The 15,197-nt window shown below is 42.5% G+C and overlaps 1 protein-coding gene across 7 annotated transcripts in view; it reads right to left on the reverse strand.

Moving 5' to 3' along the window:
• The window catches only part of ptprdb (protein tyrosine phosphatase receptor type Db), a 157,595-nt gene that overhangs the window by 6,390 nt on the left and 136,008 nt on the right, over positions 1-15,197 (reverse strand). For 5 of the 7 annotated variants that reach the window (XM_080302896.1, XM_080302893.1, XM_080302891.1 and 2 more), the window contains 11 exons: positions 14,736-14,747; positions 14,315-14,427; positions 13,579-13,676; positions 11,472-11,595; positions 9,122-9,297; positions 7,380-7,403; positions 5,614-5,733; positions 5,028-5,182; positions 3,196-3,481; positions 681-859; positions 470-596 (listed from right to left, as the gene is read on the reverse strand). In XM_080302896.1, coding sequence (XP_080159022.1) covers positions 470-596; positions 681-859; positions 3,196-3,481; positions 5,028-5,182; positions 5,614-5,733; positions 7,380-7,403; positions 9,122-9,297; positions 11,472-11,595; positions 13,579-13,676; positions 14,315-14,427; positions 14,736-14,747 — 1,414 coding nt within the window. The remainder of the gene's footprint in view (positions 1-469; positions 597-680; positions 860-3,195; positions 3,482-5,027; positions 5,183-5,613; positions 5,734-7,379; positions 7,404-9,121; positions 9,298-11,471; positions 11,596-13,578; positions 13,677-14,314; positions 14,428-14,735; positions 14,748-15,197) is intronic. The other 2 variants (XM_026170808.2, XM_026170809.2) reach the window with 1 other exon arrangement.

Consider the following 15,197-nt stretch of genomic DNA (forward strand, 5'->3'; position numbering starts at 1 on the left):
CTGCCTTGTTAGTGCAAAAAAAAGCTATTTTATGATAATGGGCTGTGTAATTTTTTGGCATTTTCTGTAATTTCAACTAAAGAAATTGGAACAAACTGTGTTTTTGTGATGGGTTGTTAGTAACAAAGTGCCTAAAGCTACAATTTAAAATTGCTTCTTTGCTAAGCTGCTTTGTGTAGACCCAACACTGGTTCATCTCTTGAGTTCAGTTCCTTTTTATCCTTGAACGGTTCATAGGTCAGTGTTAAGTAGCTCAACATTCCTCTGAAATGGTCAAGCACTGGACTGAAAATGAGTAGAAAAGCTGCCAATGTCCAAAGGAAAAAAACCAACATGTAGCTCAAGACTTTTGCACAGTACTGTGATACGCTAATTAAAAAGACATTCAACCAGTGCAGCTATATGTTTTTATCCTGCAGGACCAATGCATGTATCACATTTGAGTGTGTTTGAGTGCATTTATCCGTACCCGTCCCATTTCTCTCAGTTTGGTTAGCATGACAACAATGGTGGAGTTATGTTCCCACAGCATCCTCCAGTAGTCCTCTGTGGTCTCAGCCAGTGGGCCCTGGGTTGCTATATAGGCCTTCTGCTGCCTATAAACACATGGATAAGTATAAATGAAAATAAATTTCTCCCCATGCGTGAGAACATTGTAAAGTGACTGATGTTAAACTGACCTGTATCCATCAATGAAGCTGGCATTGATGTAGTCGGATCCTTCCACTCCTCTGATTGGCTGCAGACACACACGCGTGGTCTCGTAGGGCATGATATTCACCAGCCGGTTTTTGAACTTGTTGCATGGCAGATTGGCACTCACAAACCGTGATGTGTGGGCCTTGGCACTGGCCAGACGCTGAAATATAAGAAATAAAGGAAATATGCTGTAATATTGTGCAGATGAAAATTACAGAAAAAGAATTACAAGCAGCACTGATGAGAGCACTGAAATGATGGCGAAATAAAAAAGGACGGATAAGCAAGGAAGTAAAAGAAAAAAAAAGTACTCTTTTAAAAAGCACAAGGTTTGGTTTTTTATTGGACAAGTGGAATTAGAAAACCATCTTTAATCTGCAGGCCTCAGGATATTTAGTCAGACATCTTCAACTGAATCAACACAGCAGGGCCGATATAGGGGACGAGGGCAGCGGTAGGGAATGGAACAGGGAGAGGAAGGAGAAAATCAAAAGTCAGGGGGCAGGAAACCACAAGGCCCCACACTGTCTCAACACACACATGTGAACCACAGTTGATCCAGTCAAAAAAAAAAAGAAAAAGAAAAACTGGAACACACACATTCATATGTGGATATGTGCAGACAGGCAGCCGTAAGTACATGCAGTACACTCGCTCACACTCGACCACTGGATGACACGGTTTAAAAAGAAACACAGAGAAACAGAGAATAGGCAGAGGGAAACCGCAGACTCAGGGGGAAACAATGGGGTCTCATGAACCCAACGTCTACCATCAGCGGCTACCGGAGTGCTGTGGGAGAAACAGCAGTACCTTATTTTCTTACAGACAGACTGAGCTGGAAAATCCCCACTAATCACAAGTTCACCAGTTCATTCTGGGTACTCTGAACCCAGTTTCCAGCATCAACAATAGTAATTCTTCATGTCATTTGGTTTGAATTTGACGCGGTCTTATCAATAAAGCCTGGCAAAAACAAAGCTTTTCACCGCTTCGATACATGCCAATATTTTTCACCAAGGAGAAAATCATGCCCTCCTGGCAAGCTCCGAGAACTCCACCAATAAACTCTCTGTGAAAAGAAACAAAAACACGGCGTATTAAGGTGTTGGATTACCAAAAGCAGCCAGAAAACATTCACCTCTCCCTTTTCCTCACACGCTTGCTTCAACTTTGTGATTTTATTTGAGGGACATGACGCCTCTTACACGAGAAGTTCCAACCTTTTGGTGTTTTGTTGACGGAGGTGGAAAGTAATCTTTCAGACGGTGGGCTGTGATATACCACGCGAGTTCAAGTGAGATGAAATATGGTGAGTGGGACAACCCCGCCATGTGTTTCACATCAATCTAAGGCTGTGAAAACAATACAGCGAGCGCTCAGTTCATTGTCATTCTGAGGGGAGCGCTCCTATTAGAGGGAGGGAGGAAAGCTGGGGCATAGGATGAGGGAGATTGCTCAGAGTCACTTTGTGTTTACCTTGCCCTCTGATTGTCTGAGCAGACACAAGCCATTCCTGGGAAAAATTAAGCCACCTGCTTTCAACATATACCTGTAAAGCTACAACCGATTCTCTCTTTTTCACCCAGCCAGGCCAGTCAGGTCTGCAGAGAACTCATCTGGCATGAGGTAAACAACACAGTAAACAAAATAACAACTAGAATATAATGAAAATAACACTTCCCAGCAAGACTTTGAATCCCTTATGTTCTCACTGCGATTGTTTATGATGCCTACATTTGCTGTTCTCACTTTATATTCTAATCAGCTCCCTAAAGTTTTGAAAAAGCTGTTATAACTTCCAACCCCCTAAGATTTTATTACAAACTTCAACTATCTGGCCTACATTATTTGGTCTTTACGTGCATGCCTATCAAACTTCCCAAACTGCGATGCTTTCAGAAACCCTCAGAAAAGCTGCAATCCCATAATCCCCTTCAAATCCAACCATCTATATGAATCTCTCAGAGGGGGATTGAAACAGTAAGAACCACTAACAGCCCTGGGAAAGATGCTCAGGGGCTATCAAAGTCAAAGCTTCCTGAATTAAACATTCTGTATGTCATTTTAGACAACGTTCTTCCCAAGCTTTGGTGGTAAGAACCATCTTCCTATGAAAACCCTCAGCATGGGACCTGAAGTGCAACTTTGTTTTTTGGTCAATTATGGCTTTCAAGGTCAAGAATTAAATATGAAATATGAACGTTTGCTCTATTCTTTATATGGACAGAATGGCCAGTAGGTAAAGTCTTCAGACAGTGATTTATCCCGCTGGATATCTCTGAGCAGGCCCTGAAGATCTGCAGTGCTTCAAAGATGCTTTCACTGGCTCTTACTGTTAACCTTTTAGGTGGCGAAGGGCAAGAAAAAGACAACTCGGCCTTACAGAAACCAGTGAAGTGTTACATTATTATCATGAATCGGTTTTATGAACCACCATAAATCTGTAGGGCTTAATTTTATAGCCTTCGGCGGAACAAAGTGAATCCTCCTCACCTTGAACTCCAGCTCCATGCCGGTGACATTTTCTCCTGGTTCAATCTGCGTCAGCCTCTGGATGTAGGAGTACAGGTTCCTCGCAGGGACTTCGGTGTTCCCGCAGGTCACCGCCTCCAGCAGTGCATCGTGAATGAAGATGTACTGGTCTTCCGTCTGCACCATGTAGTTCCTCTCGGAGCGCATCAGCGTGACATGACCGTAGATGTCGATGGTCTTCTCATGCTTGATTCGCTCTGTCATGGCATCAATCACAATGAAACAGCCAGTGCGGCCCACTCCAGCACTGGAAATAGGAAAAGAGAACCAGATAGTGAGGTTATTTTCTCACATAAACTGCAGTGTGTGCGCTGTGTCCTAATACCTGGTGCAAATCTGTCCCCGCAGAGCTCAAACATAACATGCTTTGCCTAAATCAGCTAACTATCATCGAGATCCCAGCCAGCAATATTTCCGTCAAAGCAGGTAAAAATTGACATCAGCGATGAGTCAGCAACACTGTCTCGCTGGCATTAAGAAGATATCCTCCCTATCGACACACGATCCGGAAATATAATACCGTTAGCTGCCCACCCAAACACTTCACATTTTTGCTGTGCTAGTAAACGGTGAGACAACCTGACCAAGCAAGTTTGTGCAAGTGAATAGAAAATTCTTTATGTGGTTAAATGAATATCGGTGTGCATGCGCGGGAGCGTTGTCGAGGTGGAATGAGATTTGGTCCGTTGTTTGATACAGAGGTTGGTTGAAATGTAAAAGCACATTATGATGGAGTCTTGCCAGGATAATTAAATTTGACTGATAATCCTGTTAGATACTCCATCTGACTGCTACGGAAGATTAGGAAGAGCTGCTCTCCTGCCAACCTTCTCCGCTGCGTCCCGCCCCCGTCGCTCTGCCTCTTTTTCTCCTCGATAAGTACCCTCTCACGCCAGCCCCGACACTTTTTCACACTCACATTTGTCCTTTTCTTCTTCTTGGAAACCATTTTCTCTCCATCTTTCCTTTTCTTTAATTCATCATTTTCATTCACTGTGTCCTGGATTTGACCCCACCTTCTTTTTTCTCACTCTGCACACATCTCCTCCTCTAACTCCCAGTCCCTCGCTACCTTTCCCTCTCCATCATTGTCTCAGCCTTACCCCCTTCCCCTCCTTCATTCTCCTCCACATCCATACCTCACTAATTCTTCCTCCCGAGAGTTTCTGCTCCATATTCCCACTGCCCTGCTCTATCTTCTTTTCTCTGCGATTGCCAGTAAGAGCAAACAGAAGCTTCATTCGAGCTCTGGAGCTAAACGCTGTGCCAAGCCCGTAATGACAAGCTCCCAGAGTCTCTTCTCCATCCAACACATTGGCCTCCTGCTGCTCAGACAGCAGCTCATTTGAATATAAACTTGTGAACCCAGATGTACCCCCAGCCTAAATGGTATATTGTCAACTGTGAAAGCTAATTATGGAAAATAGGGTCAGCATGGTAGCTGATGATGGAGATGAAGGAGGTTGTTGTGGGAGGAATGTGGGTGTCTAAGCCAGCCAGGATGTTTGGGGTTTGCATAATCGCAGGTCAATCGTATTTTACTTCAGCGCCTCTGAACTATTTTATACAAGCACCCTTGGACTCTTGTTGATTTTCGCCGACTGCCAGGCTTTTGAAAATGTTGTTAACTCATAAATGCCAAAATAACGCATAAGTGTTTCATGCAGACTCACAAACACACAGTCACGGAGCAGACCTGTTTCCTTTATGGTTGTGGATGGATATCATAAATAATTCTGGTTCAGTGAATAATAAGAATGGATGAGCCGAACTGAAAATACACAGACACATACCTGCAATGGACAACCATGGGTCCCGCATCTGGAGGATTGCAGGCCTTGACCCGGCGAAGGAAGGCCAGGAAGGGGGTGGGATGTTCAGGCACCCCGTGGTCTGGCCAGGCTGTAAACTGGAAGTGACGGACTTCACGCTTCTCATTTGAGCCGCTCTGGTTGAGCAGATTAGACGTGGGGTTAAATATAAAGACTTAGTTATTCTGTAATTTTTGTAAATGTCCACAAATCCCATTAAAAAAACGTAAACAAGCATGTCATGAGCTGCCCAGGCTATCAGGTTTAGTCTAGTTTATTTTAAAAGAAATCTGCAGGGCACTATAGTTTTTGGCAAACACTGCTCAAATATAAAGAAAGTGTATTAGTTGGCACTCTCTTCAGCCACTGATTAATACGCTGATGTGGTTTGATCACTCATTACAGCAGCAGGATGGTTTATAGTGTGAGCTCTCAGAGCTAGCTCTAAAAATATGCTATCCAACCATGCTGGGAATGAAATTTTGTTTATAGACCTGCAACGAAGTATGTATAAATATTTGAACAGATCAATTACGCACACTCCATTATACATGCCATGTTTCAGTACCTTGTAAAGAGCGAAGGTCCTGACAGAGTAGGTGGCCAGCTCCACTGTGTCAAGCAGAGTGACCTGGATCAGGCCGTAGGTCTCTGTGCCACGTGTTGGCCAGTACTGATCGCACTTCACCTAAAATGGAAGAGGGGAGAAGCTGTGAGAGACGAAGAGCAGGTTGAATAATTCTTTGCAAAGATTTTGGTGAAAGAAAAGAGAAAGAAAAGAGCTGACGTGACTTTGAGTGCATGTGTAGAGGGAACAAAAAAAAAGAAAAGAAGGGGGAGAGGAGTGCTAAAGCAGATCAGTGAGAAAATTTGAGAGAATCAGACAGTAATGTACATACAGAGACAATCCAGCATATGAAAAGGGGTTTTAGTAAGTGTGTGTCTGTGTCGGGTGGGGTGGGCGTTTGATCATGCTAGTTAACTGCTATAGGTTGGTGGGCTCTCTCAAAGATCCACACCAGTGCTCAGAAAAGCCAAGAGATACCGAAAACTCATCCTTCACATATTCGATGCTGTACGTTGCTAATACATCGCAGCCCCACAAATCCCTACATAACCAATCGTAGCACACACAAAATCCCAGCATCCCTATCAAGCAAAACACTTTGATTTCCCCTGCACCCGGCAGTCATATTTGTAGTTCTTCGATTCGGCTTCGGAGACCACAGAGGAGGGAGGAAAAAAAAATCCCAGAGGAGATGAGGGGGGGCTTGGCAGAATCAGGCCAAACCAAACGTTATGTGCTGATCCCTCCAGTCCTCACATCAAAGACTGCAGGGAGCTCAGCTCAGCTTGCTCTGCATTCCACTGCTCCAGACTGGGGATTATGCGTTTTGGCCCGTGATGTTCAGGCTGTAATTACAGCTTTTCAACTGTTGTTTTCCCACCAGACCTTGAGAGACTGTGGGGACAGGAACGGTTGCCTGTGTAAGGAGGAGGGGGGGCTCACACTGACAGAGCATAAACAGGATCGCAAAAAAAATAAAATCCCTGGTGTGAAGACTATATTATCCATTGATTTATGAGGCTAGCAGCATAACTGTGCCCTGTTCTAGCGTGGTTTGATTGGTGCTAAAAGGAAGGATGCTGGCATCGTTCCCACAGTGGGACCATCTGTGATCATCTGTGCGCTTAATGCGTAAACACATAATGGTATAATGTTGAGAGGTGTTAAATGAGATTAAATAATTTTCTCCAACAAGCAGCCCACTACTCACTCAAACAGTACGTGCAGAGCTAGTGGGCTGATAATAAACAGCTAAATATCTTCAAATTGAATGTTTTCATTTCATAACGCTGTTTATTGAATTTTGACAATTTACAGCTTCACAAGCTCAACACAAACTTGCTCTGCAGTGGAAAAAAACCCAAAAAACCCAACCGAAAAACAACCAAAAAATAAACCTTATGACAATGTGGCCAGAAAACAAGGACTACTTAATATACTACACAGTCACAAGACAGGAAGTGGAGGAAAATGCCCATTGTGGGTGCGATCATGCAAACCATAAACACTTATGTGCACTCTTTATGAACTGTATTAAAAGCAAAAAATAACATTTTTAACTAGTTAACTATGTGGTCAGTTTACAATACAATTTTTGCATTATCATCCAATGCATTATTTGCTATTGCTTGGAGAAAAAAAAGAGGAGGTGGGGAGGGAGCAGAAAAACTATAACAAAACGGGGGATAAAGGTAAGGAGAAAACCATGAGAAGTGAGTTTGTACTTATAAAGGGATTTTAGCAAAGGAGAGAAAGAGAGATCTTGCCTTAGAGAAGAAATAAGAGGGCATCTGAGGGTCAAACAGACACAACAGAGACAGTTGGAAAAAGTTGAAAAGGAAACAGTGTTTTAACACAAGGCACAGGTTAATAGGAAAAGAAGCACAAATGGGAAGAAAGGATAATTTTCTGAAAAGGTCTTTGGACATAATTGGTTAACACTTCAGTCATGATTCATACCTCAAGCCATTCATGTTCATTTTACTCTGACATGACATTCTCATTACACTGAATTTTTACTCAAGTGCACATTCTGTTAACAATAGCAAATGCCTCGAAGCCAGATTATTTTCTAATTCATTACTTACCCCAATTTAGCTGTACTTGTAATTCCTCCAGGTCTGGTTCATCAATCCACGCTATTTTTTTTGCCTTCTACTCTGATACACTACACGCCCATTCTGACTTCCCAAGAACATTTAGCTTGATCGTCATGCACTAAATGTTGTATTCCAGCGATTCCTCGCGTGTCCTCTTTTAGCCTATTCTGTTCACTCCACCTACAATCTATTGTCCTCGTGCATTCAAATAAAATAAAATGAAATAAAATAAAACTCATGTCTTTTTCTAGTCTCTCTGTATCTCCTCACAACATGCCACAACACCTTAGCTGTAATTTAGCTGTTTTGCATTTCTCACTCATTATGTCACTCTAACCATCAGTTATATATACACGCCTCCATCATGACAGCTTATGCATTAGTCGCACGTTGCACATAACTTGCTTTCTAATGTAAAGAAAAAATACTGACGATACCGATGATGAAAAATGTTTGTCCGTCAGCATGCCTGCTAATGCTGAAAAATATTTAGGAGCTCACTAACAATATTTCAGTACTAATTACCAACAAAACGACTCTTTTCCCCACAAACTTTAAAAGTTAATTCAGCCACAGAACATTAGCTTCCAGTTCGGAGTGACTGGACAGCATTGCATATGGTATAAAACAGCAGCTTTTGTTGGCCTACACATTCTCACTAACAAAAAGTTTAATTTAAGTTTCAATGATTGTGATTTTGTGGATACCAATTTAGACACAATTTTCATTTGAAGCTATCCAATGAAAACACCAGCCAATATTACCGTATTATTATCAGCTTATTGCCACAATAATGTAATAATAGTAGAAGTTTTAAGCCAAAACATTTTCTTGTTACCACCTTAACACATGGCGACCACAACGCTACCAAATAGTTCTACCTCACTGGCATCCTTGGTTTATAAATGTAAATATTAAGTTTACAAATTGTTAATACCTTTGTATTACTTGCTTAATATCTTGGTTATTATATTATTATCTGATTATGTTGTTATTATGAAACTATTACCCTACTATAAGAACATTACTGAGCTGTAATGGAGGCTGCGATAATATATTTATTGTTGCAGATGAACTCTATATATCATATTCTTTTCAGCTTGTGAAAAAGTAGATGCTTCATAATCAAAGACAAATAGATAACCTCATTAATTTTAACCAAACGTGTAACTTTTCTCCTATTTTATGCAGTGGACCTCACAATAGAGCTTACCCAGTTCTTATACTACATTTGATACATTTAATCCAATAATAAAACCACAATTTTTCTCATCTAGCCTTATGCTTTATCATGTCCTGCTCTAGTCTTTGGCTTCGTCTGTAATATTGTATTTGTACTCATTCTCTGTGATGCTCTCTCTATTCAGCTCTGCAGTCGTGCACACTCCCACCTTATTCCATTTCCTTACCCGTGATTTCTCTTCCAGCTTGGTCATCATGATGATGTTGGCTGTGTGCTGCTCCCAGACCATCCTCCAGAAGTCCCCGAAGGTCTCGGGAAGGGCGCCCTGAGTGGCAATATAGGCATTCTGACGGCGGTAGCCATCAATATAGTTAGCGTTGATGTAGTCACTGCCCAGGACACCTGAGTAATAAGAGAAAAAGTGGATGTTATTTAAGGTGGAGAAAAGAATAGAAACACATGTGTGCAAGTTGAATTGGAGAATGGATTAGATGGAAAAAGCAAATAAGGGAAAAGACAGAAAAACAGATGGGAGCAAAAGATACAGGCGGTGATGAAACACTCAATTCTAAGTCTGTATGCTGAGAGTATGGGAATGACGCATGGCACCGATTGCATCAAATTACTGTCTGCAGATGAACCTGATTTTTATTCTGTTCCATGTTGAAATAATCCAAGTCTACTACTATAAAGGCAGGTTTATGTGCAAGTAATAAAGGGTGAGGATCATGTGAGGTCATGGCAGGGAGATTAATGTTTTCACAGGGCCCAGAGGCCTTTGGTGTTGGATTGTTCAGCCGTCTTGTTTTATAATACATGCTAAGACGATCACGGGCCTAATCTGAGTATACTCTGGATGTGTCGCTTTGAATGGCAATATGACTGTAAGGCCGTCTCTGTGTAAGACTCGGCTGACACTGCTTGTCCTGGAAGGGATTGTGTGTGTGTGTGTGTGTGTGTGAGAGAGATGTGAAAGACTGTCTGTGTGTGTTTGATTTAGGATCAGGCCTGCTCATCTAGGGCCTAATACCATAATCTCAAAAATCACTGAGTCACAGCTCAAACATGCACACATACGCCAAAAACACCAAAGTACACACACACACACATACACTCAGGCACACATGCGTATGTTCAGCTGTGACCCGATTCTGCCGAAATGGGACCTAAAACTCCTTTTGAGCCTTCAGATGGCAGTTTTCGTTTAAACAGATTGAAATCAATGAACAAACAGCAGGATGCTGACAGGAAGAAACTCCTGCAGCCGAGTCTCCTCCCGCAGCTTATTTTCCGAGCACGAATCAGTCCCATACAGTTGTAAAATCCCACGCCAACATCGCAAACACACACACACACAGCAGACACACACACTCAAATGACAGAGGAGCAAGAGGAATGCTTATACAACTTACTTTAAATGGGATGTGGACAGACGGTAAGAAGAGCTTCTAACATATGTTTATCAACCCCAGTCTTTAAAAGACAGCTTGCCTAAATTCTTTGCGCTACAACTTTACTGCAATGGACTACAACAGAAGCAATCTGCAGATAAAACACACACTCGCACTTTCCAGTCACTTGGTGGGAATGCTGGCTTGGCAGAAGGTCTGCGTTCAGCAACGCATGGAAGCGGCTGCGAGGAGAGTATATGTTTGTGCTCGTCCACATCTGGGCATATATGTTTTTTTGTGTGTGTTTATGCGTGCATGAAAGCGCTCGTGTGTGTGTGTTTGGACATGCTCAACAGTATTTGCATTTTCTTAGCTGGAAGAAAGACAGACAGCCAGGGCTCCAGCTCCAGGACAGGCGGGGGCGGAGGGGCTGCTCACACATGCTCTGCCCAGATAAGGCTCATCTGTTTGGGCTTGGCCTCCCACTGCCTCCCTCTCTCCACATTGGAGCTGCCAGTTTCTCTGCCTCGGGTCTTTCCCAGCTGAGGTGGGTGAGTGCGCTTCAAAATGCACACTGAGTACAGAACTATTTGTTTCTTCTCATTTTAAACCATTCAGAAAGCCCAAATCCAGGAAAATGGGCACACCATGAATAAATCGGTAAACAGTCTAAATAAAGCACGATCACACGCTATCTCCTCAGATATTAAATTGGTCAGGCCGGGTCCAAACCAGTCATATGATGTGGTAAAACAGTGGGGTAAGACACAGCAGTTGGTTAGATGGGAAAAAATGATTGTTTTCATTGTGTTTACGTAGGCTCAGCACTTGGTTTGTGATGCATGGGAACAGCCAGTGCAGAACAGCTTCGAACTATTAACATCCCATCTTTCACGGATAGAAGCTCTCACGCAAAAGTTCACACAGTCATATACACACATGCACAGTATGACATAACGTACTACTTTGCCTCCACACCCAAACTCAAGAATCACAACTTCATGCCCAATTTAAAGCCTAGCCCAAACCATAACTCTGCAACCAAATCGTAAACCTTAAATGTGCCTGAGAAAGTGACCAGAGTGGCCTCATTTCCTGAAACCATTACCGTAGCCATATAAAGACGGAGGTAACAGGTCATGCACACCCACACACGCACACAAACACAGCGGAAGCGTGTCCTACCCTCGATGCTGGAGAGTATAACTCTGGAGTGATCGTAGGCAATGACGTTCGCGTAGCGGTTCTTTGGTTTGTTGACCTCCAAGTTGGAGTTCTCCCACGTGAACTGTTGACCAGGATCGACTGACTGCAAGACACGCAAGCGAAGGTCAAACAAAGAACAAACATCAACGAGAAGCTGTTGCAGTTATATCGTTTCATGTGGCTTACCACAGTTGTTCTGTGCTCAATCATGTTTTTGTTACCAGAAATATTTTGGCGTTATTAAAGCAAGTGGGTTTCAGACAGTGAGACTAGCATGCAGTCTGTCAAAAACATTAGATTAAGATAAATGGCCGTGGCACGAATGATTCACAGGACTTGCAATGAGGAAAAAACAATCTTGCTACATACCACTTTTAATCCCCGTATGATTGTAAGGTACGATATGCTGCTTATGCGTGCACAGCATTGGCTGATTCTCTAAAATCACACATAAGCACCAAGCATTAGCACTTAAAATTTACTGCTGGCATCGATATCGCTATCTCTTAAACTGAACCTCAACGTGCAAGAAATTGGCATCCAGAACAGGAAGATTTTAACAGTTCCAAGAATCTGAGCTCACAGGCACCGGGGCAGGATCGTTGCAGCAAAACCCACTGTTAAAACCAACAACAAACTGAAAATTAAGAAGGTATTATTGATACTGTATAGGAACGTGGGCAACCATGATATCCCTTTTCAAGAAAGACTTTCCACTTTCAAAACTAGCTAAAAGAGAAAGACGATAAAAGCGCAACCAATAACCCTGGGAGAGAGGGGATGGTTGTGTTAGAGCAACACATTAAGTTCCTAGAGGGTAATTACAGCAACCATTGCTGTTAGCTGGGAGAGGCAGACATGAGGTCATTATAGGGCTGTCAATGGAGAGGGACGAAGAGGAGAGAGCCAGAGCAATTTAGCAATTCTGATTATTTTACGACACATAATTATGGTTTGGTTGAGGAAAAAGTGGACAGGAGCGGTACTGGATACGTGCACGTATCTGTGTGTGTGTGTGTTTAAGACTGCTTTCCATGAGCAGCCGACATCATGTGTGCCTGATTATTACACCGCAATCATTTCTGGCCTCTCTCTCGCTCTCAGTCCCTCTTCCATCCATCTCTCTTGTTCCTTCGTTAAAGCTTCAGTACCGAACAAAGCACACAGTCATGCAGAGAGAATGTGAGGCTCAACAGAGTGGTTCCAGCTCACACCACAATTGCATACAGCTTCTCCCTCAATGTCTCCTCCATCCTCCTTTATCCTCTCTCCCAACACTCTCCGCCCCCCAAAAAACATTCTTGCTCTGTTTTTCTACTTTTTGCATAATGTGTCCTTGTCTTTCTCTATACACGTACTATATATCTGTCACACACAATTTGTCTCTCTTTTGCGGCAACCAATTAGGGCCTTATGCAGTCTCCTCCACCCAGAAGCCCTTGGCCTAAACACATTTTTTATGCAGGGAAAAGAAAACATTTTTACTCTTTTAACAGCTCTCCGTGGAGCTCATTGTAGCGCTATTTGCGACACAGCCATAATATTTCTGCTAATGTCTTTTTTTTGAGGGCCACAGTTCAGCACGACAAGTTCAGCCACACTGTTATCTCCAAGCAAATGGCTTTTCTGTTGTTGTTCCACATTAACTCTTCTGTAAGTTGAAGGAAACTAATCAAGAAGCGTCTATTTTACAGAGAACATTTGCCTCTTGCATCTCTTGGCGAGTCTGCTCTCTGTGGCTGCCGCTTTATTTCTAGCTCCCCTTTTCTCCACCAGAGTGTAGAAATGAGGGGTTGATAACCATCTGGCTGTAAGCAAACTCTCTTTGAGCTTGCAATTTCAATTTTCCTCTTATATTTGTATAGATAACAACAAGACAGCAGAGAGAGGGAGATGCGCTCGATTTTGTATCGTTCGACGGAGACGAATCCAAACGTAACTTAACTGTATAGTCAATGCGAGGCTTTAAATCTACTCGCGCTCGCTATCAGAACTGGAACTGAGCAAGAGCAAGAAACGGCAGGTCAATGATAAATATGCGAGTGTGTGCGTGTGTTTATGTGCATCAGATAATCAGCATTCGTACCTCGTACTCTTGAGAGAACTTGAGATTGTCATTTGCCTTGAGGCGCTCAATGTGATCTGCCAGCTCAGAGATGGGGACGGGCGGGTGACTTGCCATGCCTGCCGAGCACAGAAACAGAAAAAGAGGCGGTTTTGATACACACACAATTGAACTCCTTTGGAGGAAAACGTTAAGAGTTAGGATTCTCAAAGGAGGTGTTGTTTAGTGCTCGGTCCATGGACAGTGGAGGAAGCAAATGGAAGTGTTGTCTTTTTTTTTTTTTTGGTTAAGTGACCGTTTTCTCTCCAGGCAGACAGAAGGAACAATGTGCATGTTCAGAAAGTTACTGAGGCACAATAACATGTCTTCAGAGGATACGCACACTGCTGGTGAAGATTTAAAAAAAGGCTATGACACAGGCAATAAAAAATTTAGCATGATTTTAATTTTGTTTTTTTTCAGTAGAAGTATTCCGGAGGCGTTTGATGAAATGTCAAGCAGCTTCATCCTATACGGGATGGATGGTTAGTTAGCATGGATATGGAGAAGGAAAAGAGTAGAAAAAATGGAAAGACAGAAAAAGAAAGAGAAAGAAAGAAAGAAAGAGGGGGACAAGGACCAACTAACTTGACAGACGCCGATAACCGCGGTACACTGATACACGGTAGGCTGAAAAGGGAAACAACACCACAGTTAATCTCATCAACACTGGCCACATATAGCATATTTTGCATGTGGATATTTCTCCCCAATCTACCTGGAGTCTGGAAGTTGATTCTGCGTAGCTCCACAGGATCAGTGGGATGGTGGGAGGACATCGCTTTGCTGCAGGGAAAACTGCCCTTTCTTCCTTCAGCCTCGGCTCTTTTCCTGGAAGAACAAACATAATTTACCTCAACCTGATCTACTTAAAATGCACTTAAAATGATGGACATAAACCAGCCGATGCAGTGCAGCTGTCACTCTTCCCATACATATCTTTATCCAACACACTGAATAAAGTGAGCTTGGGGGATTACAAATGTACAATTCAGCCAGTATACTTCTAGTTAATATATTGTCAATAAAGGCACACGGCAATAATCCTGACTCTTCTGGGTTCAATTTTCTAAATGATTCTTTGCAAGGAAATTGTCCCCGTAGGACAGAGGAAATGGTAATAAGCAGTGTTTGTTTACCTGTCAGGTTTGCTGGATCCACGTAGGCAGACGTGTAGATAAAAGCAGAGACAAGGATGAATAACATTAGTGTCCAATCAACAAACATCAGGGACTAAAGCATTGCTGAACTCATCATTCTCTTCCTCTCATTTAAATGGATAGGAATAATAATATGATCTTAAATATGCAAAACAGCACCTCCTGTAGCTATAAAGATCAACAGTAAATCTAAACACAAAAGCTTTTTCACACAAGGACACTACATACATATCAACACCTAGCAACTCTGCCCTGGAATGGTACAGCTTAAGAACAAGTGTGAAATGAATAGCTAGAAATCACCAGGAGTTACACTCTAGGGCTGTACTGAGTATTAGATTATGACCATCAAGGTTAATAATTTTGCTGAGCTGCATCAGTCACACTAATTATTCATGTGCATTAACTAACCTCTAGCTAGAAGATTGGCTGGCGAGCTTA

Source organism: Astatotilapia calliptera, chromosome 6, assembly GCF_964374335.1.
Source record: "Astatotilapia calliptera chromosome 6, fAstCal68.1, whole genome shotgun sequence".
In the NCBI taxonomy this organism is placed as follows: Eukaryota; Metazoa; Chordata; class Actinopteri; order Cichliformes; family Cichlidae; genus Astatotilapia; species Astatotilapia calliptera.